Source organism: Aulonocara sp. 'chitande type north' Nkhata Bay, linkage group LG15, assembly GCF_057382095.1.
Source record: "Aulonocara sp. 'chitande type north' Nkhata Bay isolate Kocher_YH1m ecotype deep benthic linkage group LG15, A_spYH_male_GT1.1, whole genome shotgun sequence".
In the NCBI taxonomy this organism is placed as follows: Eukaryota; Metazoa; Chordata; class Actinopteri; order Cichliformes; family Cichlidae; genus Aulonocara; species Aulonocara sp. 'chitande type north' Nkhata Bay.
The window spans coordinates 5,492,217-5,517,095 of record NC_141358.1 but is presented as its reverse complement, the minus strand read 5'-3'; the positions used below and the strand labels follow the sequence as shown (position 1 = coordinate 5,517,095).

General features: G+C 42.4%; 1 protein-coding gene across 1 annotated transcript; it reads right to left on the bottom strand.

Annotated features, from left to right (window-relative positions):
- Nucleotides 1-11,343: 11,343 nt before the first annotated feature.
- On the bottom strand, nucleotides 11,344-13,969 carry LOC147312335 (homeobox protein OTX2-like). Its single transcript, XM_086263595.1, has 3 exons — nucleotides 13,561-13,969; nucleotides 13,159-13,310; nucleotides 11,344-12,753 (listed from the first exon to the last, which is right to left on the bottom strand). Exons 1-3 carry the CDS (start codon nucleotides 13,655-13,657, stop codon nucleotides 12,127-12,129), a joined length of 876 nt encoding a protein of 291 aa, XP_086119721.1. The 5' UTR covers nucleotides 13,658-13,969; the 3' UTR covers nucleotides 11,344-12,126.
- Between the last annotated feature and the right edge of the window lie 10,910 nt (nucleotides 13,970-24,879).

Below are 24,879 nucleotides of genomic sequence, written 5' to 3'. Positions count from 1 at the left end.
GAAATGTCCAGTGCATATTTAGATTATTTTGAGCCAAACACTTTTCAGACCTTTGCAGTTTTTCCTCATGCGACTGCAAAGCTAAAAATGTCTAATGGACTCCAGTAGAGAGTCGCACAAAGAGCACAACAGGACATATATGCTTCTGCACATACACAAGCATTGTTGCACGCATGCAAAAGAGCATATGCTTAATCACCACTAGCGTTTCCCAGGAAATTAAAAAAAAAAAGAAGAAGCCTTGGCGGATTAAATCCTTTTCGAGCCGAACATTAGAGAAGTGCAAAGTTCAGCTCTCAGAGAAAAAAGGCAAATCATTATCTGCCAGAGCGAGAGAGGGAGAATCAGAGGTTGAAGGCGGCAAACTGTGATACTGAGGAAGAAAGGCGTCACGTTGAGAGGAAGACAGACTGATAAAAGAACGGAGCCATCGGCAGAGGAAGAGAGAAAGGGCCCCACAAATTGGCAAAGGGAAGTCAGGGTCTCTCTCTGCTTTGCATTTCATTTACATGGCTGGCCGTATCGACCAATCGGATTGGGAGAAGAGCCCGAGGCTTAGGAAGGCGAATAAAGACTCCAAATGCCTTCACTGCTCTCATCCCTCTCTCTCATAATACCCTGTCTGCCCTTCTTTTCTCTCGCTCCCTCTCTTTTCTCTCCTCACTGTCATAATACCCTTTCTCTCCCTATTCTCTTCTCTCTGGCTGGTACTATAAGTAGACCCTGCCTGATGTGATAGTGGGGTGAGGATGGAGAGGAGAGGTGAGGAGGAGAAAGGGAGGGCTGGAGAAATTACTTTTTCTGCCACCCACTGAAAGTAAAAAGCAATACTGTGTAAGTGTGTTCTTGCCTTTACGGATGTATTTGCAGGGACACGTGCACACGTGGAGCGTTTTTGTTCTTCCAAATACAAACCACACTCAAGCCGGAGATTACGTTTTGGGTTTTTTTGTTGTTGTTCTTTTTGATTGTTGGGGTTTTGTGTGTGTGTGTGTGTGTGTGTGTGTGTGTGTGTGTGTGTGTGTGGTTGTCCTGTGGAACTCGCAAGCACAATGTAATGCCAGCAGAGCATGCAAGGGCACGCTCTCAGTACATGTTAATTGATTAATACGTGCTCTATAATTATTGGGAATAATATGGTGTAATTGCACGCTAAACATCAATGATAATCAGTGTAATACTGATAAGCAGACATGCGACTTTTTTGATGTGCATTTGATGTTTCATACATGCACAGACACACACACACATACACAAGCACATTATAATGATATACGTCTCATTTAACTCATTTCAATAATGGCATGTAGACAGCCACATTAGAGAAATGCACAAATGGCCCAGGACACATGCAACCATGTAACACACACACACACACACACACGCACACACATAATCCTTAAGGGTACAATTTTATGATGGATTATGACTTGAATAGTATACCACCCATCTGTGCACGACCGAGCCTCCATCCCTTAGTCAAATGAAGAATTTGGGGAAAGAGTTGGAGGATGAGACGGGAACTTTTTCACCTCTTATGCAGATAACAACTATATCCACCACTTTATTGCAGCAAATTCAGATGCTCACTTTATGAAGTGGTGAAACAGCATTGTGATGTATTTGGGCAGAAGCTGCGATTCCTCACTGTAAATATCCACAAGTAACCAGTCAGAATCATTGTAGCAGAAGTAAAGGAATATTCACAATTGTCTGCTTATTGTATACAATTTAACCAAATAGTCAGCACATGAAGACATGATTGTAATAGAACTGATCAAATTAAAAATGTAGCTCAATGTAGAAAAAAGTCTTCTTGTAATTTCCAGATCAATTACATGAACGATGTTATGAAAGAAACACGTGAACATCCTCACCTTTTCACTACGCCCTCTTTCATGTTTCCAAAACGACCCTGTGAGCTGGATTGGAGTCTTTGCTTGGCTTATTATGGTCCCCGCACTTTATGTTTGATACCCCTGATTAATTGAGTTTGTATCCGGGAATGGTAAATGAGGAAAGATATTACCTGGCTCAATAAGGCTAGAAAAAAACAAAAGAAAACTAGGAGCGGCCTTATGTCTCCTGTCTTTAATCTGCTGGAACACCTTACCAGTTTTCTAAAGAGGAAGTCAGAGAAACAAAAATCTGTAATGCAAACGATCATCTGAGAAGAATGGGACAACCTGTTTGCAAATACTGGTATGCTTGCAAGCACGGTCAAGCAAAATTATAAGTAGAAAAATACATTATTATAATGGAATCTAACCAGTGAAGGGGAACCAACTTTTATTGCAGTTGGTTCTTAAAAATGGAGCTTTTATGATAGTTTTAATTAGTCAGACATCGTTAATTTTCACATTAATTGGCTCCATTCTTTGTGGGCTTTGGCTGAAATAAATGAAATTCCAGAGAATGACAGCATTTTATAACATTTAGGTAAAAATAGATCAGGTTACACCCCTAGTGAATATTGCTGTTCATAGTGTCGGTCCTCGGGAAATCACCAGAATAGGTCTCGTGAGTTTGGGGGATTTTTTTCTCGGAAAAATATGAACTTGAATTGAATTTCAGCATAGCTATGGCCTTTTTTTTAACCTTTTTTTTTTTTTTAATTTTATAGAACAATCTGCAGTGTCATCAAAGTGCATTTTCCCATTCTTGAAAATAACGTAGACGCATACTAGAGCTACTAGTCACTGTCAAACATCAGCAGGACCCCACATTAACACATGTGTTTTGCCTATCTTCTTACCATTTCCAAAGAAAAACAGTAGTGAATCAGTTATGCCAACAAGACCCCTTCAAAAAAATATTGCATATCTTGAAAATATTAATTGTTTCATAATGTGGTTGAAAATTAGTTAAATTTCATTGGTTGTATGTTCGTTACACATAAAATGAAATTTTGCTTTATTTTTGATGATAATAGGTGAAAATCATAAATCCAGTATCTCTTATTATTAGGATATTTCTTTAGAACAATTTTTAAAAGGATTTACATTACAGAAACATTTCACTTCTCAAAGTATGGCCATTTATGTGCTCAGTATTTGGCTGGTGATCCTTTAGAATGAATTACTGCATCAGTGCAGTGTGGCATGAAGCCAGTCAGGTTGTGGCTCTGCTGAGGTGTTACTGAAGCCCTGGATGCTGCGATAAAGGCGTTAGGGTTGCTGTATTTTGGGGTTGGGTGTTTCTCATCCTCCTCTTAACAATAACATAAAAGAATGGTGGGCCAACCACTATCAACGCAAGCAGATAACATAGCATCACAAATCATCACAGACTGCAGAAACGTCACACTTCACACCCTCCAGACTCCAGGATGTTGATTTCTGAAAGAAATAAACAAATTTACTTAAATCTAAAAAACCTCGGACCACTGAGCAACAGCTCACTTCTTTTTCTCATTAGCCTAAGTAAGACACTTAGGTTCAGGAGTGGCTTCACATTAGGACTGTGATAGTTAGTAACCCCTTTCCTGTGCATGGTGGCACAATGCACTCGGTTGTCAGTGCATTAAATGCACTCGGTCCACTCCTTGAATCTAGTTTTCTACTTAAGGCTGCAGCCCTTCCTGCTGTTTGCGCATGATGTTCTGTGCCTTAGCCTCCTTGTGAAGGTTGACGATGATCGTCATTTGGACAACAGTCAAGCCAGCAGTCTTCTCCCAGGAGTGTGGTTTCTTGTGCTGAAGTAGACTAAACCATATTTATGCTGTATGAACAGCAGTCTGCTTTCAAACCGCTGTTTGAAGTTTGAAGTAAAATGCTTCATCACTGCCACCTCCCTAATCTGTAGTAAAACCTCGAGTCATAATCATTCATCATCTACATCATCTTCTTTCTTCTTCTCTTTCTCTCTGTCACGGACACACACACACACTTCCCCTTCATTGCCGTTAATCATTAATAACAATACCTTATTTGTCGGGGAGAAATGTTTACAATGAGATCCCCTCCTCCGGCACCCCAGTATGTCAGTGTGCCACCAATTACTGAGCACAAACTGAATGAGGTCATAACAGGATGGGGTCATTAGCAAAACAAACCAGCCACCCCCATGGGGGAAACAAGAGGCAAGGCAGAGAGGGAAGACAGTGGAAGAGCACCCCCCCTTCAATCCCACCGTGATTGAATTTGCACACAAGCACGAGCCCAGTGGCGCTTTAATAGCCCGCCTCTTCTTTTTTACCGCCATAAAAAAAAGAGCGACAAGGTCAATTTTGTTAAATGTCCTTGAGCGCTCGGGGTACCAATAATTTTTGCGCAGTTCATCTTTTTGGCTGCATGTCAGGATCTTGGCATCCATTTACATCACCTTCCAGTAATTTGTGTGATAGGTTTAGTCCACACATGTCATTAAAATATACTTAAATGCCACTAAAGCAGTGAATTACATCATGCATACAAAAGCAAGTGATGGCAGTTGAATTTACATGCAAGCAACTGATGGCCACTTCTGGGCTTCTGGCTGATTTTTGCAGTTTGGTTTCTCTTTATTACGTCACTAGTGACAGTTTTTCATTCATGTGCATGTTTTTCTAAATCATAACGCTGAAAGTACCTTAACACCAACCACCTTTAATAAGCCATCATAATATGTCTGTCATGATGCAATAAAGCTCAAACTTTTTTGAGATTCTGTCTTCGTTACTGGGCAAGTTGTTGGTTATTTTATGTTGCACTTGCATGGTATTGCAGGACTCAGATTTGACAGAACGTTTAAATTTGATACAGCAGAGGTTTAGCTATTCTAAGGTTGCTGACAAAACTTTAGAGAGACCCGAGACACACTGCCAACAGATTCCTTTGGTCTCGTTAAGCACTGAAGATGTGAAAGAGCTGGTAGTGAACGCATCAGGCTACAACTAAAAAGGCATTGTTCATATGGGAAAAGGCCTTCTGAGTAAACTTTCAGTGGCTTTTTTGATGTATGCGGTCCTCAGACAACACGGATAAACTGCTTATGGTGCTTATGTGTTGTTATTCACAGTGATGTTGTGTTTGGGCACTTTTCTTGGCTGGGATTGTCTGATGGTTTCTCCTTGTTGACCCTGCAAAGAAAAGCAGGACAGTCGATATACTGTGGGTCATAACAGATGTGGTAAAACATTGTTAAAAGCCACCAAAGTTCAGCAGTTGGCGCCATAAGCCTCCAACAGACACATAGAATAAATGAATCAGTAGGCATCAGTCAACGTATTCATGCTGTAAATGTTATCTTCCATATCACGTTCAGCATTACCATACCACAAACGATGAAAATATTGAAGTTGCTGAAAGCAATTAGCAGTGATACTGTCTGGTGTGTGTGTGTGTGTCCTTTGTTAGCTGGAGGCATATTTGTGTTTGCGTATCTCCATTGTGACGCGTGTAATCCGAATGCTCTCAAATCCAGAGCAGGTGGCCAGGCGTTTGGCGGCCGTGGGGGCACGCAGGGGGCACACTCCTCCTGCTCTCTCTCACACACACAAACACACACACGAACGATCCACAAACGTAACACATATACAGTCGCTCTGTACTGTGTGCTTTTTATATCACCTCAGGGTAGAGGAAACCTATAGAAACACACCTGCATCGGTCACCTTATACCTAGTGCCCACAAATACATCCACACACACACACACACACACACACCCCATTGGATGTTTTTTAAGGGGTGAGAGACCTCTGTGGGAAAGCACGTGCCAGCATTTCCTGTCGAGCCCTCCCTGGCCACCTCCTGCTTGTGTAGGGAGAACAGACACGCTCATCTCCAGGAGCTCTCTTGACGCCCTGAACAGGTGAGCCGAGTCAGGGCGGGGCAGGGAGTGAGGCATCTGTCAGCAAACTGTGCATCCTTCCTCCTTTACTGTCATAGTGTGCCACTTTGTTGAGATGACTTTTACTGATATCAGCAGGACCTTTTTTTATTTATTTGTCAAATGAAGTTTGTCTTAAACGGTTTGTTTAAATAAGTTGGTTCATTCATCACCTCATGTTTAACTGTTGTATTTTTAACTGGTAACATGAAATCTCTTTGAGGTGTATTTCAGTCACAAGTTTGCTTTAAACTAATTTATTCGAGTTAACTGATATAATCAAAATGATGTGCATTCATAAATGGAATACTGCAAAGGACTGGTAAACATATCATGGTATACCAGTATATGACAGCCTCCCCACAACCCCAAATTGGGAATGCAGTTAGGAAGATGGATGGATGGATGGATGGATGGATGGATGGATGGATGGATGGATGGATGGATGCCAGTTTCCATCGAACTTTTTGCGTATGCACTCACCTGGCCTCCTCTTCACTGGCATTTCCGTGTGCTCTACAGTAACTTCCTTGACGGAGCTTCATTCATTCATCTGTTTGCATCAAACGCTTTTAGCTGCAGCTCATGGATGTAAATTTGTCCATTAAATGCATATAATCTGTCATTAAAACATCTCTTTTTTCCTCTTATAAGGAGATTTATGTTTTTTTCCAGCTAATGGTCTGTGTCCATGAGCGCAGAAGTGCTTTGTTGGCTGGATGTCCACGGTGGACATAATCCATGGTGGTGTGTGCTAAAGCCACATGGATGCTTTGAAAACAAACAAACAAAAAAAAGAAAGAAAGAACGAAATATTAGCTCGGCATTACTTTAATGTATAGCACTAAATCTCTAATGGCAATTCATTCCTTTACATATGCTGGATTTTCTTTAAACCTGTAATCAGCTTTGTGTTTTATGTGTGTTTTTATGGTGCTGTGTTTCATGGAATGACATGTCGCAGCGTTATGAATGTTTCTGGCTCACATGTGTAACACTGGCCATATGGTGGAGACTCCCAGCTCAGGCCAAATGCCAACACTACATATTTTGCTAACATTTTTTTGCATTTTGTATCAGACTCAGGTCTCGAAAATCAGTTAATTCTGCATAAATTGAGCTATCATAGGGTCAGATTGATGTACAGATGTATCTGATAGATTTCTGTTTTTTATTTATTTATTTTACAGGATTCCTTTAAAATGAGTTTCTTACTCTGGATGGTTTGAAAAGATGAAAAAAATCATCAAAAAAAAAAGCCTGTTTGCATGCAGAAATACATAGATTTCAGTATGACAGTGGACAACACCGCTGCTCACAAAGCAGTGAAAATAAATGCTTGTTTGTAAAAGTAATTCAAGGAGATGGCGTCAAATTAGAAACCTGCACAGAGAGGGCCCCGATTAAAATACCAAAACAGCATCAACAGAAGGTGAAAGCAGCTATTAATATTAGAACGACACTCAGGAGGTCCGGTAGGCGTGCATTTTATCCAGCAAATTTTGTCATAAACTGGAAAAAAGCCAAATAAGCATACTGATTATGAGGGAGGGCACTTATGCGTAGGTGGGCAGCAGTGTGTTATTGGCAGCATCTGCTCGTGTCCCTGTTAACTGTGAGGAACATGAATGGCATCTTCAGAAAACGTATAGAAAAATGTGTTAAGTAAACTAAAATGAGGGCAAAAACAAGGATGTTACACCAATGTGAAATCCACTGAATGTATTTAAATAAAGTTGCTTGATGTGAAGTTGCTGACGAATTCCATTTAAGGCTGCTTTGTGCTTCTACTTCAGCCTTTTTTAAGGGGGAGCTGTCAAACCGTATTATATTTATTTAACAGCTATGGTTACAAGTTACTTTTAAGATTAAGATTTTAAACTAAAAAAAATACAGTGAGTGCATTAAACACCTTTTTGGCTTTCAGCTGACAACCATTGTCAAACTTATGATGCCTTTAAGAGCAGCCTTTCTCCTTTTTCTTCTTCTGTGGTTTTATAGGCAGCTTAAAGAGTTAAAAACTGTCCAGTTTTATTTTTCTCTGACCCTTAAATCGCTTCTTGGATTTATTCTAGATTAAATCTAAACTGTATATATATAGTGTGCTGTAACCTATCTCTACTTTAGCCCTCTATAGTGTTAAACAGCAGTATTAACTGTCTAATCATGGTAAATTAACAATCATAGAGGTCACATTCTGCAGAACAAGCTCACATTTTGCTCAAAACACTTATAATGTTCTTTAACGCTCTTCTGGTAAAGTCTTTTTATTGTTGTGACAGTATGATGGCTGAAGTGCAGAGTCAAAGCACCACTGCTGAGCTTTTTTCTAGCAGGAACAACAGCGGCATTTACAGTTAAAGCAGCTCATGAGACAGTAGCAGCGAGCATTTACACCAGAATGACACGAGGTGCAAATGAAAGCAAATTTAAAACGAGGTCTGCTTTAAAGTGAGCTCCTAGTTGAGTGTTCTGCCACGCTTTAAGTCCCATTAAAGCAACACATGGCGACATTTAGCGTGTGTGCATCCGATAGAATTTAGTCTAATCTTATCAAATTGTGTAATCCATGAGATGAAATCACTCTAAACGTTACATGGATTAACATGGATAGAAAAGGTCATGAAGTGTTAACACTCTTTTAGTACTTTTTGAACCATTTAGCATATTTCTCAACCGCCAGTCTGACGACAGCACAGAAACACTATTGTTTCATTCATTTAAATGAGATTCCATGAGTGCTGTTGTTGCGGATGAATTATGTATGTGTTGCTGTGCTGATATGTGATAGACATTGCCTCCCTGGGAATGTAGGACACATACTTATGCATAACAATAGTTTTCGGTTATGTTCTCACCGACTGGCCGTTCATCTCGAAAAATATTCTTTTCTTTTTACGAGAAAGTCTGTTCAGTTCATCGTGTGCTTACATTATTTGTCGTAGAAGGAAGCAGGTCCATATCTCAAAACAGACGGTTACTGTATTCAAATGTAGAGGAGGGTCGCCCCAATATCTTTACTGGCTACTTTATTGTTGTATGTCATACGTCTGCCAGGAACACCCTGCAGCTGCACTGGAGGTTTAAAATCAATCAGACAGGCCACTTTTGATAAACTGAACATCGTTTTTTAATATTTAGTGTTATGATATTTCTCTTTACAGTCTGCAAGGGGCATTTAGGTCTGTTACCAAGAGGGGTCAATCAAAATAGCACATCTTTTTTATGCATGTGCTAATGAACTGATACAGACTCTGTCATGACCAGATGGATACATAGATAGACCACCTTTATATCATCATCATCATCATCATCATCATCATCATCATCATCGGTGTCTTCTTTCTTTTTTTTACAGTGTGTGTAATTACACTGTTATAATAAAATAATATCCACTCTGCTCTTTACTTAACCTAAAGTAAACTGATATAGTACCAAATAGGCTACGTTATTGGTCAATTAAAAAAATAAATAAAAGTCTGTAATGACGTCAGTGTCTCAGAAATTTAATGAAATTGGAACTTTTTTCCTCCCATGTGAAATTTATGTGATATCCTGTTAAATAAGCCCGTATTCCTAAAAGTGTGTTGTGGCACTTCAGGCTACTTTTGTGTCCTTCTCTCGTTACGTTTTGTCACCATCAACAGGAGTTAATTGTTGTTTGTGTGCCCGCTCCGTCGCCGCTGTGAAGTAGGATCGAGACGCACGTCCACTCGGATCTTCTCTTCGCCGGCGGGGAAACCCGGAAATCCCTGGCCGAGAGGAAGTGGTGCCGCTTGGGGAAAGCCCTGCCTCGGGGCGAGGGTCGACAAAATGTGCGGGCTTCTCAGCCAAGAAGAGGCTCTTTTTATTATTATTATTCTTGAACATCCTCAAATGCGATGAGAGGATTAATGAAGCGCGTCTGCCTGGCCCATACGTCCTCTTTAGTGCCGTTTGTGCGTAATTAAAACCGAATGGATACTCTGCCCCCCCTCCCGGTTGCCCCCCTCGCTGCAGGAAGACCGACTTACTGCTTTTTTGCTAACATTTATTATAAAACCTGTTGGAGTTTTGACACTGTTGTGACCGATAAAAATAAAAATCCAGACTGCAATTTATTAGGAACAGGTTTTTGCACTGATTTGTATTGTTTGTTTGTTTTTATCCGAGAACTGATCAGGAGCTCAACTCTTTATAGATACGTGGATTGAATTATATTGAGACCTCAGTTTCGGGTTTTTTCTCCATCAATTATAGTCAACATTTCTCATATTATGATTTGTCCCTATTCATATAAATAATTTTATTCTTCCTCAACTCATCATTTCCCAGCTGTTCTACATTTTTAATAATATCTATTATTTATCTTACGAATGTCGTCTGCATTTAGGTTTTAGAGCCTGTGCTAATTTCAAGCCTTTTCTCTTTACAAACGATCTGATTAAAACACAGAAGCTTTAAAGTGTTACAGGTATTTAAAATAAATAGATAAGAGCGCTCAAAAGGCTGCAGTCACATTTGTTCCTCTGCGGAAGCATAATTGCGCATCAATTAGTGCTAATTGGGGGTCAACTGAATAATACAAAACCCTTCAGTGGCAGCAAAAAGCCACAGATTTCAATGAACGTTCTGACATCTCATGTCACATCCTAATTAGAGGAGTGACATCAGCCTTCCTATGATTTAATCCACGCACGGGCTCTCTCTTCCTTAAACCCCAAAGCGGCTGGCCATAGGTTTAAGACCACTATACACAAACCCATATGTCAGCAACTGCACATGATGCTGGCTGTGATAACACCGTACTGAGAGTGAATACTTCATCAGGGACCAAGGAAAGCATAAAAGCGTTTGTGGGTAAATATGATTTTCGAAATGAGTCATGTGTGCTCTCTAAATAGTCTTTAAAGAAAAGCCTCCAGAGTTTGGGCCTACAACATATTCAATTAGAGAAAACTACTTTTCCCCTTTTTCTTCATTTCTAAGGAAGGGGAGCGTTTTATTGTGTTATTTGTTTTTGCACTGGCGTTTCAGCGGATGATCACACACACACCCTCCGAACCAAACTGATGTTTAACGGAACATTTTGCGCACAACCTGTCTTTAAGCTCGTGTTTGCCCCTGGACTCTTGAGCAAGCACAGCCGTGTCACATTTCTCCGTGTGAACGGGCCAGTGGCGCGCGTGAATGAAAATGTTGGGATTACCCGCTTTCACGAGACGGGATTAACATAGCTCTGTCATAATTCAAATTCCTCCTTGCCCGGGTAGTTGTGACAGACACGGTGAACTGTGTAGGCAGCTGTGATCAGCAGTAAGAAACCACAATTCAGATAATTAACCGCAAACGATGGCATTCATGTCTGAACTGAATAAACGGAGGCGATAGAATACTGTGTTTTTCCCCCGATGAAACACGTGATAAAAGAAGAAAGAAACACAAGAAATGGATCAGATGGATGCACAAGTGCAGCCGAGGTGGATCAGTTGAAGTTGTTTTTATTGGGATTTTAGTGTGTTCGTTTGTTGCCCCCCCACCCCACCCCCCGCCCTTTACAGCTCGAGTGAAATTCCTCACTGCTTGCTTCATTCATCGTGCACTCCCTATTTTAACTAATATCTCCTTATAATAATTTATCAACAACACCCGAGACATTAAAAAAACTATCAAATTCACAGCTGGCTCGTGGCACACGGGTTTTGCGCAAAGCGCAATTGCATACAGGTTGTACAAAAAAAATACAGACACAAGGGCAAAATAAACACATCAGGGATTTTATGCTCACACGCACATGGACTGATTGTCTCGTAACTTCCACATATTTTCTCATAAATTAAATAGTGCATCCAGGTTTATGTTCAGAGCTGCTCTCACTCACTCACAGCGCAAGCACACGTTCTCCTGCGCAGCGTTTTCATCAAAGGGGCTCTTCAGCGATCCAGCAAAATTAATAATAAAAACAAAACAAAAAAAAAGACAAGAAGGGAGTCTTTAAGTAGCTAAGGAGAAAACATGACCATGTCCCTCAAACTCAACCAAGTTAGGATTCGGATCTTTCGATCTCTTGATCCTTTTCCTCACTTTTGGTTAACAAATTTGTTCCGTTCCCTTGATCAAAGTTAAGAAGTCAGTGTATTTTTAATAAGTTAGCCCAACACGCGAGACAGCCGCCCGCCAGTCCTCGTCTATGCTTTGCCCCGAGGTAGAAGTTAGGGCCTGTGGTCGTGGTGGTGTGTGAGGGGGGGGAAACGCCACACTTGCCTCTCCAAACCTTGGGCTTTAATTTGCCTGTACAGTCTGCAGTTAACGACAGCTGTCCATTTATTTCGTACCCCTCACAACACTTGGAATTTCCACGCTGATTGGTCTTTGTAATCCAGACAGTCCGCGTTGAAATTGAGCTTCCACGAGGAGGCTGTTTGGTCCTTGTAGTCCAGGCAGTCTGCAGAGCCACTGAACCCGAGCCCCGCTGGTCCATACGCCGAGGAGGAGAGGGACGACGCCGGGCTCAGGTGGCTAGACACCCCGTTGCTGCTCATGGGGCTCATGGCAGAGCCTGCGGCGGAGAGCTGGTGGTGCATGGGCGAAAGGTAGGAGCTGCAGTCCATCCCCGTGAAGTAGGACGAGGAGCCCGTGTAACCCTGGTTGTAGCCCGTCGCCTGGGTGTAAGTCATGGGGTACGAGCGCTGCATGCAGGAGGAGGAGGTAGTAGACAGTGGGTCTGAGAGCGGGGAGATGGAAGCAGGGCTCCAGATGGACACGGGAGCAGCACTGCTGCTCACAGCCGGGACTGATGTGCTCGAAGGCGGCGTGAACTGGCCGCTGGCTCCGCTCTCTGAGCTGGCCTCTCGGACTGGCGAGCCTTTCTTTTTCACCGGCCTGCTGACAGCCTTGTTCTGCACGCCAGTCTGGGTTTGCTGGGCCTGCTGGCGATGTTTGGCCCGTCGGTTTTTAAACCACACCTGAGAGAGAATTACTGGGATTATTATAGGTATCATTTTCTTTTAAATGCAATAATGAAAAATAATGTTAAAATAAATAAAGAATTCACACATTAAAATATTGAACACGTAACCGCAGTGGGGTAAATACAAAAATTAGCTGTTTTTCTCATCATCTCACTTCCCTGTAGGAGTAGTATGGGCCATAATTAAATAGAAATGCGAGGAAAAAAATATAGCCTATTTTAGAATTACAAGTGAGCACATTCCCAATGGGAATAAATGAGGAAGTAACAATACAGTCTCAGAGGTGTTGTTGTCAACCTCTCCTGTGAATGGGGAGCCTCTCTCACCTCTCACTGACACAATTACCAAATATCGACCTCCTTCGGCGTGCTCGCGCTATCAGTTATGCTCACGACTTACTTGCACTCTGGATTCAGGCAGGTTGATCTTTAAGGCCACCTCCTCTCTCATGAAGATGTCCGGGTACCGAGTCTTGGCGAACAGATTCTCCAGCACGTCGAGCTGGGCCCGAGTGAAGGTCGTCCTCTCCCTTCTCTGTTTGCGGGGGGTTGCTGATAAGAAATGGGGAGAAAAACAGCGATTATTGGCACATCCTGACTTTTAGCACGATTTGAATCCAGCAACTTCTCACCTAGAAATGTTGCCTGTTCCGTATCCTCACCTGAGCATTAAATACAACTATCAGCGTTTTCAGCTGAGATAACTCAGCATTCCGTTAAATGTTTTAAACCTGCTGGACACCTTAAGAGACAGTTTTTTTTTTCTATCGTGAAGTGGTTGCGGGCTTACAGGGTATATTACCTTGGTATCCCACGGAAGGATGCAGCAGGTCCACTCCTGAGGTAGATAAGCTCAGTCCGTTCATCGTGTAGGGCGGTTGCTTCAAATAGGACATCATGCTGAGTGTCGGTCAAAGGAGCACCAATGGAAAGAAATAAGAAAAATATCTCAGAAGAGAGGGTTGTTTTTATTTTTTAAAAATCCGGTCGCGTCTCTGTTTACTGAGTCAAGTCGTCCAGGCGAATCTGAAGTGAGACATAACCATTTTTCGCCCTCTTTCTTTCTTTTTAAAGTGAGTTCTTGAAATCAGTCCGCTAATTTTTACGCGCTCCGTGCGCAGAGCTCCGGGTTTAAAGAAGTGGGCGTCCTCTTAAACTGGCAGTGCTCTTAAAGCCAAGTGGAGACCCCCAGCTGTCCGTACCAGACTGAAGATGCTCTGTCTGGCTGACAGGCGTTTACGCCATCAACCCCCCCCCCCCCCCCCCCCCCCATACACAGTGCCTCCCCTCTCCTCACACACACACACACACTGCTACTATAGCCCCGCCCCACACACCTCCCTCCAACTCCCCACCCCTGAAACACACTCCGCTCCTCCTCTACTAGTACCCACCGAAAACAAAACATTGTCGTTAAAATGCGCGCACACACTGGGCCCCAACCGGGCTCACAATTAGCATAGACCCACAGGTTGGGCGAAGCTAAATAGACAGCTGATTGGGGGACATTTGCAGAGACAAAGCCCAGTGTTGACCGATAAGTAATGCTGATAACAAAAGCCTTCAGGGAACAAACAAAAGAAGCCAGCGCTGCAAACTGAGCAGCTCATTCAAACACAACCGAGCACCTTTACTTCTTTATACCGGCCCTTTGTTTGTTTCCATTAAAAACCTCCCTGAGCATTCAAATGTAACGACATTAAAATACGAAGAACAGATAATTTGAAACACGGAGACATTTACTCCAAAGTGAAGGTTGAAACTCCTCCTTGAAGTATGGACACGCACACACACACACCCTCTTTCCTTAATGAATTAGATTTGGAAAGGTGAGACTATCGAAACGTGTTGATTAGAGAGGAGGACTTAATCTAAACAAACAAAGAGATAGCCTTCTCTGTTGATGGTCAATCATTTTAGAGGAGGTCAATTTTACGAGCAAAACAACAACAACAACAACCCCCCCCCCCCCCCCCAAAAAAAATAGCATTTTAATTTCAACCTCACGTGGAAGCTATTTTTTAAAAAAAATTTAGGCATTCAAAAACAAACTCTTAAATTGCACAAATAAATACAAACATAAAAATACATTAAATTAAAAATCGAATAAAGAAAAAAAAGAAAAAACATTTTGCATTATGTGACAGTTTTACTTCGAGGGTCCTGTTAAAGACATACTTACTCTTTGATCAGATGATAAGCACACCTTAATATTTTATTAATTGCTAATATATTGGGCTAACTTCCGCAGACATCTGCAGCCGGTCCGAGGCCTCTCGTTTCCACTTACACCTACCTGTAGAATAAGTTTTACAAGTTTTACAAGGACTCGGGGCGCTCCGAGCCGGACCCCTCGTTTTTATACAGCCAACATAACGGCCACTCCTGTGCTCAATCTGTCGCTTTATTTCAACCCCGTTCAATAATAAATACCCTGCCTGGATATTTAATTATTATTGGCTGGTATATTTTTTTCCTCCCCTTTTTCTTCCTTCTGTAAGAAATTAACGAGATAATCCGGACGGCACGCGCTGGCCTGATTACAGGACGCCAGCCACGACTCCGCATTCAGGCTTCCTTAATTTTCTGCGTCACGAAAATAAAACAAAGACTGGCATTGTATTTATCAGACCAGCTGACTGCCAGACACCCCCCCCCCCCCCCCCCCCATTACCCCCAAGCCCCATCACAACCAGCCGCACAACTCACTTTCCCAAACTGACAAACGCTCATGTGGGCCTCTGTTATTATTATTATTATTATTATTATTATTATTATTATTATTATTATTATTATTAAACAAAGTTTTTTAATGCACTGCTATCACATTTAAAAAAAACAAATCAGGCAGGTTGTAATTAAAGCTGTATTATATTATTATTATTATTGTTGTTGTTGTTGTTGTTGTTATTATTATAAATAATCTGAGGGGCTTTCCCCCTGAATAAGATACAAAAAACGAACTGATTTCGATGTGTTTAAGCTTAATTCTATCCAAGGCTTCTACTGAAACGTCCACAAGTTGCGGACTGCTCCACAGTCCCGCTATTCCTCGGCTCACTGCGTCTTTGCTTCAGGCGTGCAGCCCGGCAGAGGCAAGACAGGGAAAAAAGTTTCCCCCTGAGCACGCCTCCTCAATTATCTCCCTGTAGGCTAGCTTCATGGCAAGCAGCTCCCAGTGGCTTTCATTGTCAATTAAAAAAAAAAATAATAATAATAATAATTAAAAAAAAAATAGAGTCAATCTAAATTAACGGCGGAAGTTAAATGGGCCACTTACTTCAGTTGTTAGGCTCTCGGTTTTTGGTCATGGGCCTGTGAAGGATTTATGTGCCTGCGGTAAACCTTTGGATGTGGATAATACCGAGAGATGCTCGGTATTTATGCTGAAAAAACGTGTGTGAGAGGAGAGAGAGAGGAAGGAAGGAAGGAAGGAAGGAAGGAAGAGATGGAGGGGGCGAAGAATTTTAGCAGCCAATGGAAATGAGACAAAATATGATGGGCAGGGGGGTATCAAAAGATGCAGTTGGAGAAAAGTGGCCTATTGCTGGCTCCGAAGCATCGCTGATGCCCAGCAAAGGGAATTAAAAAATAATGTAATTACATATACGTTGATATATTTTGACACAGGTAAAATATGGCATGGTATTTATGGGCTAAGGTGTGTTGCCATCAGTGCTGTGACCATCAAATATTACAATAAACCAGCTGTGCTATTATGACATAATTATAGTAGATGGATTGACATGGAGGCTGAAGACAAAATATTAAAAAAAAAAAAAAAAAAAAAAAAAAAAAAAAAATAATAATAATAATAATAATAATAATAATAATTTCGGAGAGATCTGTTGTGGTTTGATTCTGTGTAACTCCATGAAGAACATATGAAGAAAAAATAAATGTAAATGTTGGTTGAAACTTTGCGCCCCCACTCCCTACAGTCAAATCCTGAGCAATGTGTGTGCTTAAAAAAATTCTGTGGTTGTAGGAAGGAGGTGCAGGTTGCATTTCGGGATTAGATTACCACTAAAGCTAATCCCTCTATGCTCTTTTCTTTTCGCTCATCTGTTGTGCTCGGGCTTAATCCTGGATCCCAGGTCAGTTTGGATTTTAAAAAAAATCATCAGTTTCCGACAAAACTTTGGCCTCCTCATCCCTAAATGAAGGCTTTGATTGATGCTCCCAAACAAACAGCAGGTTAGACAACTAATTAGGAGTCTATGTGCCAGATGAACAGACTGCGAGGCTGCTGGGTTGTTAGACAAGCCTGAAATCAATAAGGCCTGCACTCTGTGTGCTGCTACAGCAAATCTCAGCACCATTCGTGTCAATTCCTTGCATAAAGGCTTTAAAATCAATCAATAAATAAATAAATAAAACTGTGATTTTACCCTTATTTTTTCTTCTTCTTTTTTTTTTTAAAGTGCCTACTTTGGTCATTTCTGGATCTTTCCAAATCTCTATAGGCCTATAGCCTTTACAGTTTCACTGCAGGCCGTGGAGTTTTCCCATTTTCTGCCTTCATGGATGCACGCTAAAACAAACAGCCTCACCGGGCTTAAATATCTGGTCTCCTTGTTGTCCCACAGCGATGTTCTTGGCTCACGCAGAGTCCTTTCATCTTCAGCTCTGATATATAATTCATCGGAAAATATCTAACAGCCCTGGGGAGCGTTTCAGCTAAACGGAGCCGTGGTTGTTAAAAGGTGAAGTCGCTTGTTAATGTCTGTGGCAATATGCCCTCCCCCTGTCTCCCGGCGAATCGACGCAGTCACGGTTTCTCCTGCTGTTAGGGAGACGAATTGAAGGCTAAGAATCGTGGGACTGCAACGCTGCTCTCTCTCAGAGTGTACTGGATAATGCTGGCATGAGGGAAGTATGTTGAGCTGCTGCCACTTCTCTTTTCCAGCACCCATTTGTTTGTTCCTTGTACATCAGGGTGACAGACTTTAAATATTAAACATTTGTTTAAAGATATCATAATCACAATCTAATGAAAGAGTTTGTTCTCTTAATTCATGGGGTATAAATGGGGGTAAATGTAACATTTACATGATGTAAACACAATATACCAAATTGTATCGCTTCATGGATTAATATTCTTAATCTTTATTTCCTCTGACTACCTCTCACTTCAGTGGTCTAGGCCTAAATCAAGGTCAAATCAATGACTTGGCCCACTCTGTCAATCCCATCTGTTACACGCTGATGGGGGGGAAACTATATTGGACATTATCGTGATTTTTTTTTTCTTTTGCCATCTGCACCTGACAATGATAACTTTATTGATAGACATTGTGGAAGAAGCCATACATGTATTGATGATTACAAGAAGACAAACCGAGCGTCCCTCGATATTTAACTATTGTACTAACAGAAGGCTCTGGGCAGCAGCTGAACAACGGAGACAAAAACCTTCTTATCCTGTGAGGGGGAGCTGTTTTCCAGCAACTCAAATGTGAAGTCACACTGGCAAAAAAAAGTGTATAGAGCTTTTTGTGTCTTATTGGTTGGGAGAGAAAAATGTTTGCTCCCCAAATGGTTGGTAAATAGTTGCTAGAGGTTGCTGGCTGTTGCCAGGTAAAATTGGCACCAAAGATGGTGCTACATCAAAAACCTCCTTATGATTGCTTTGCTGAGGTCACTCGTAGTTTGCATGGAAGATGCTGGGTTGTCTGCAAACATTGGCCAACTGCTAGCCGAGTGGTTGTACGACTTACAGGATGCAAACCAGAGACAAACTTTACTACTGCTCAGCTAGTAGTTAGCAAAAAATTTGCAGAGTGACTACAGCTAGGTACTAGTGACCAAAGGAATTGCAATTAGACATTTGCCCCCCCAGTAAGAGAATACACATAGCCACTGATCAGACCATAGGCCTTTGGGACTGTGTTTTAGGCAGCTGATTTCCCAGAAACTACCATCAACCTCTAACAAGCACTTGCCAGCTTGTCAGGGAGCACACATTTTTCCCTAGCAAACAGTGGTTGATAGATGGTAGAGAACCAGTCTCCAGGCCTGTGTGGCTGGGGACTTATTGCCATGCTCAGATTTACATGACAAAATCCAATTATTGCAACAACACATTAAATAAAATAGCAAATTTTAACACCTTTAAATGCTAGCGTGGTTCGGCTACATGTACTTTTCCGGTGAAATGACATTTTGGAGATTCTTCTTTGATAGTTTGGTGTCAGTGCTGTACTTCATATTGCACCTGCAGCACAGTATTACAATTTTCCCATTATAGTCCACTGCCTCATGGCTGTCATAGCTAATAGCACATCATATTCATGCCCTTCATTGAGATACATCCACCACTTGTGGTTTCCCCATGGGAGAGTTGAATGCCTAGTGCCTGCTGGTACCTCGTTAACCTCCCACGGCCTGTGGCTATAGTGTTAGCCAAACTGAGAGGCCTCATACCTGGGTATTGGTCAGCAGGGACTGGCCCCAGGAGCCCAGGACCCCCCACCAGTTGAGGGGAGGGAGGCAGGCGGGACAGAGGAGGGCCAAACAAAAACACAACCTGGCATCCCCACGGCAAACAGCCCACCTACTGACAGCCAGCATCTGGGGCACAGCACACAGCCTTCTCTATTCACATTCTGATGATGGCAAATAGTGAGCAGCAAACACACAATGCAGCCTAACACACAAATTCAAGCCTTTAGCAGAATGAAACTGGTGCTGGTAATTGGGTTTAGCTCCTGGCTATGGTTTTGGTTTGTTTTGCTTCTATAATTGGTAAACTGTTACATCATCTTTAGCTATGACACGTGAAGTTTTCCTGTAAGATTGTCCCAGAAATATACAGGTGAAGCTCTTTATGAGGTCAACTAAATGCTTTGAAAGCATGCATTCAAAAGATTAAAGTGCATGTGGAGAGCAAAGTTCGGAAACTGCTCGATAGAAAGAGACTGGGGAGAGAGAGTGGCAGAGAGAAATGAGGAGGAGGAGTGTAAAGTTAATCCAGTCTGAATTGATGGGCCCGGCTGCGGGAGTGACACTGAAAACAGTTTTTCTTTTCTTTCTTTTCTCTGCAAATTTGCTCTCCCCTCTCCCTCTTTCTTTGCTTCCTCCCGTGCCTCTCGCTATTTTTCTGCCTTCTTATCCTTTTTAATTAGAGGGGCTATTCTGCTGCACAGAGGACCTTAATCCCCAACTGACCAACAATGTAAAAAGCCAGCCTTTGAACAGCCGACCTGCACCCCTCTCTGTCCCCAAATTCCCCACCACCACCACCACTGCCGCCGTCACCACCAATCATTGCACTACCGCTGCCACTCCACTGCTGCCACTGTTGGGAAAAAAAGCAGCCTTCCCCCCTCACCACCATCTCCAGCTTTTCCAACATCTTGGACAAAGCTCTTGAGGAGCCACTGCAAAGAGAACTTGTCTGAAAGAGCATTTCAATATCCGCCAAGGTTTTCAAAGAGCGCTGGTTGGGACAAAAACCAAGGTCAAATGGCAGGTGACTTTCTTTGAATGAGTTATCAAAATAACCAAGCACAATTTGAAGTGCGCAGAAAAGAGCTCGAGGTTCCCAAGGAAGCTGTGTTTAGCTAGTTTACGGATACAATATGACAAAGCACATACACGCACGCTTACAAAACGCATTTTCCTCGCCATGTTGAGGTTTAATTGGAGAAAATATTTTGAAAATAAGCCGTTAGATGGCACAGAAGCTGGAAGTGGGTCCTGCAAATTCCCCCACTGGGTCTCATTTCCATATGTATATGGGTCTCTAGATGGAGTCCATTAACAAACCCCTGTTGTCTTGTTAGATGATTATGTGTGGCCATTATCAGCAAACTACTTAGTGAATGAGATAATAAATCAGAGGGTCACAAGGGGGAGAACTTAATAAAGGCCTCGGGTGAATTAATCATTGGCGATAACAACACTTTACCTGAACACGATTAATCATGTGTATCAACCTGGTGCCCTCCCACTCCCAAACCCCACCTCTTTATTAACTGAATGTAGTCCAAATATTTAAACCTTATAATGTCATTGTCACAGCAAAACACCAACTTAGCCTAAAAGTAATTGAAATAACTTCTCTGAAATTTTGCTCAAGCTGATTTTCTGTCAACTTATTGCCAACATAGCAGTCTGACAAATTGCCACTGGAGCACAATAACAGTCCTCCTGCTTTCAACCCTGCTCCGCATGCGAGTGATGGGAAAAATGAATTTCCTTTCACCGCTGACTACCGCACTTTTCTATTTTTTAAATTTTTTTTGCATCGGGCATGCTGGCTCGACACTGTTTCACACAGAGACAGGCCAGCCAAACCTTCTGCCTGGCTAATCACAGGCCCAATATTTCCATAGCAGGCAATTAGCATCTTGCTTTTATGTGTGAAATGGCTGAGGCGACGAAGGAGTGAGTCGGGGAGAGAGGCACAGTAAAAAACAGAGAAAGAATAAAAGAGCAATTAAGATGTTGGGTGAGCGGAGGACAGAGACAGGCAGTCTGCTGCCGTGTGATTTGAGGCTTGCAGGCCTGGTAATTAGCCCTTCATTGTGAGATAATGGACTTGGCCAATCTTCCCGGTTCCTCGAGCTGCCCGGCTCGACTCGACCCACGGAAGGTCAAAGGGCACAATGTGCAGCTTGGCTCCTATATCTTTGTGTCTAGCCTGTACTTGTGTGTATGTTGTGCGCGTGTGCTACTGGTGCTCGCATCGTCTAAGATGATAAAGTTCAAGCAAGACGAACGAAGCACAAAAGAAAAGTGTTTGCATTCACATAAATTAATAATCTCTCCAAATCTGCAAAGCATTCTGGATAAGCAGCCTTCTGGGGAAAAGTGTGCCAGTGAAAGGCAGGGGCCAGCTTGGAGGCACTGGAGTCATCACTCTCCCAGCCTATCGCGCCTTTCTCCAGCCATCTTTAGAAAAGCGGTAATCTGTGAACCCTGAATCATAAGCTTTGGGTAAATCTATGTAATACGGGTAATTCGATGAAGCAGTATTTTTCCTGGTGAGAGGCAAAATCCTGTTGACTATTCAAGGATTGAATCATCCAACAGTAATGCCATTAGACCAGAGCAGCGGATTCCTCAGAAAATGCTGTTTAATTGCCAGTAACCAGCCATTGTTTGATGACGGGTAAACACTAGCCGGGGGTGTTGGGAGGAAAGGGGGGGCTTTGGGGTTGGTGTGGTGGCGAGGGATGAAGCGTGTGAAAAAGATGGCCCCTTCGCCTTCAGCCAATCGCCACCGAGAGACAGGTTTACTCGGGCCCGATGAAGCCCGGGCTGCAAAAGTGGCAGCGGCACTGGCTTAACTAAAGTCTTCAAGAGTCTAAACGCAGAGTAACCCTTTCCTTTTAATACCGGATTTGCTCAACAATACCATTTAAGGGGGTGTCTATTCAAGACAGACATTTTTTTTTGAGTGGCGAGGTTTTTAAGGATCAGACCTTGCTGCTCACGTTTATTAGCACAGGACTCCGCAGCTCAGGGATTGTTGGTGGTTGTAATCGTCGTTGCGGTTTATCCATGTTTGTGTTTGGCTTTTACGTATATACACCGTGACACTAAGACCCCGTTCTTGCTCGGAAAATCTTTAAGAACAATACCCCTACCTACACCCAGACATTTATCCTAAGCCCCACTTATTCCAGCTTTTTAACAATAAAAACTGATATTAACTGTCCAAGTCAGCATGAACTGATCTAAAGCTACCAGAGTGCTTTTTTTCCCTTCTTTCTTTTACTAGCTAATCCAATTCTCACCACATAGGCACTTTTTTTATGAGAATTTGAACATTTGAGGTGCATTGTTGTCCCTCCCCGCTTTCAGGCCTGTCCTGGAGGAGGCAGATTGGAAGTGAGAGGTGTGGCGGCCCAGGCTCTCCTCCATTGTGAGCTGGTGCCTGGGAGACAAGCAGCACTGCCAGACCAGACACTGATTGGGTTTGACACTGCATCCAGGAGGCAAGAAGAGGCTTTTCTTTTGCTCTTTTTCCCTATAAGTAAAAAAAAAAAGAAACCCCTTTTTGTAAGAAATGCCCCTCCTCTCCTCTTACTCCCCCTGGTTCTGTTGTGCTGCTTGCCCTCCTCCTCAGCCTTTTTCTCTTTTCATTTCTATGACTCCCTCATTTCTTTCTTTTTCTTTTCGTTTTTTTTATTCTCAGATTAAAACCCATGGACTTCTGTTTCTTTTGTCTTTCTCTTTTATGTTCCTCTCACTTGGTCGTTGACCAGTAAATTGGATACTCTGCATCACAACATCACAGAATTACTTTTGTCCTTCATCCCCAAAGCAGACGAAACAGTAATTGTAAGTGCAAACAAGGAGGGCACCGTGCCACAAACTGAGCCCAGTAGTACGTCCTTGGGTGGACTCTTTGACATCTAAGCTTTCCTAATCGCCATGCCTCAGGCTATGATCGCACTGTGCTCAACACTGGGCCTTTACACAGGATTTATCCTTTGACTTATTTAGCTCGGGATACTTTTTTTATTCGCAGAGGACCCAAATGATATATTGCACCTGGGATTTATGTCCAGCGATTTAATTTGGAATCAATAGCTTTGACATTTTGGAAGCCAGCTTAGCTCAGAAAAAAGACTGGAAATGTGTATTAATCTGACAGCATGTGTAGACATTTTGGGATTTGTTACCATTAAGTTGCTGAACATTGTACTGTTAATTTAAAGTTAAGGCATTGTTATAAGACACAGCTGATCATCACTTTATGCTGTATTTGTTCCATCTGTAGAAAAACTGAAGCATAGAAATGACCTGTTGAGGTACTAACAGCGCAGAAAATTTTTTAGACTGAAGTTTTTGTGCAGATTTAAGAAATAAGATGTAAGTACCAGTAAAAGACATTCATGACGCACTTCAATCGCTACTCTGACGTCATATGAACGACAGCATGATGTTCATTTTGTATATTACGATCTCCGTGAGTCTCCAGAAGGGCAACAATAATAAACTTTCACTGTGATCAAGAAGCGGCTAATATATGAGCATGCTGTCAGATTAGATCCATCCCATGCTGGAGATCTGGTTTCAAAAAGCGGCAATCAGGATGGGGCAAACCACGTGACCTGGCTATGCCCACTGTTTATATACACTCTGTGGATTTAATACATTACTGACTGAGCTTTATAAGTGTGTTAATATGAATGTTATGTTCATCTGGAGCCTGGCTGGCTGTTTACCTATGATTCCAGTCTGTGTCCCAAGCTAAGCATGAAAGTGAGCAAAAAAGTAATAAAAACAACAGATAGAGAATAGTCCCAGCTCTGAGGATTATGGGTAACGTAACTAAAATATTGCCACATAAATGCCAAGAGCATTAAAATAGGAAACTGTGAAAAGGTGGGCTTTTCTTAGAATTGATTAATCTTCCACGCAGATCACCAAAAGAGAGCGCACTATCTCGATCCGCTTAATAGAGCCACTAATGACGGGCTCCATTAGTTTAATATATGCTTTTATCACTGTGTCCTTAGATGACTGTAGCATTTCATTAGACATGTCTGCCTCATATCTCACTTTGCACCCAGAGGAAATTGTGAAGGGATTAATTTTATGACGGACCCCCTGCCTCTTCCTCCCTCCCTTCCTCCTTCCCTTCACTCCATCACTTCTTCCCTCCCACCCTCCTCTCCTTTCCTTAGCTCCCAGCCACAGCCAGGGGACCCAGGAGGAATAGTGTCTTTGTCGCCCTGCCGTTTTCCAGAGTTGAGGAACAAGAGGAGTTTAATCCTTATTGTCCAGGAGACTGCAGAGGGTGAAGGGGGGGTCCTCCGGCTGTAAAATGATCCAACCGGCCTCAGCTAATCCCCTCCTAACCCCCACTCCCGGGCCTGACCCCCCTCCTGGCCTTAATTCACCCCCCTATATCTACCAGGGTATCACACTATAAATGCACAGATCCATGCATATAAAACTGGGATTGATTCACTTGAAGGAAATCAAACAAACATCAAGTAAATGAGGACAGAATTAATTTTTTAAACCAGTGTTGGGATCTTCCCGACCAATGGAGGTGATGTTCACGGGGACACAGCTCCCCCCACGCATTTTTGCACATTAATATAAGCGAATTGCAGATTTGTTTGAAATGGCAAGAAGCCCTGTTTCGTGATTAGAA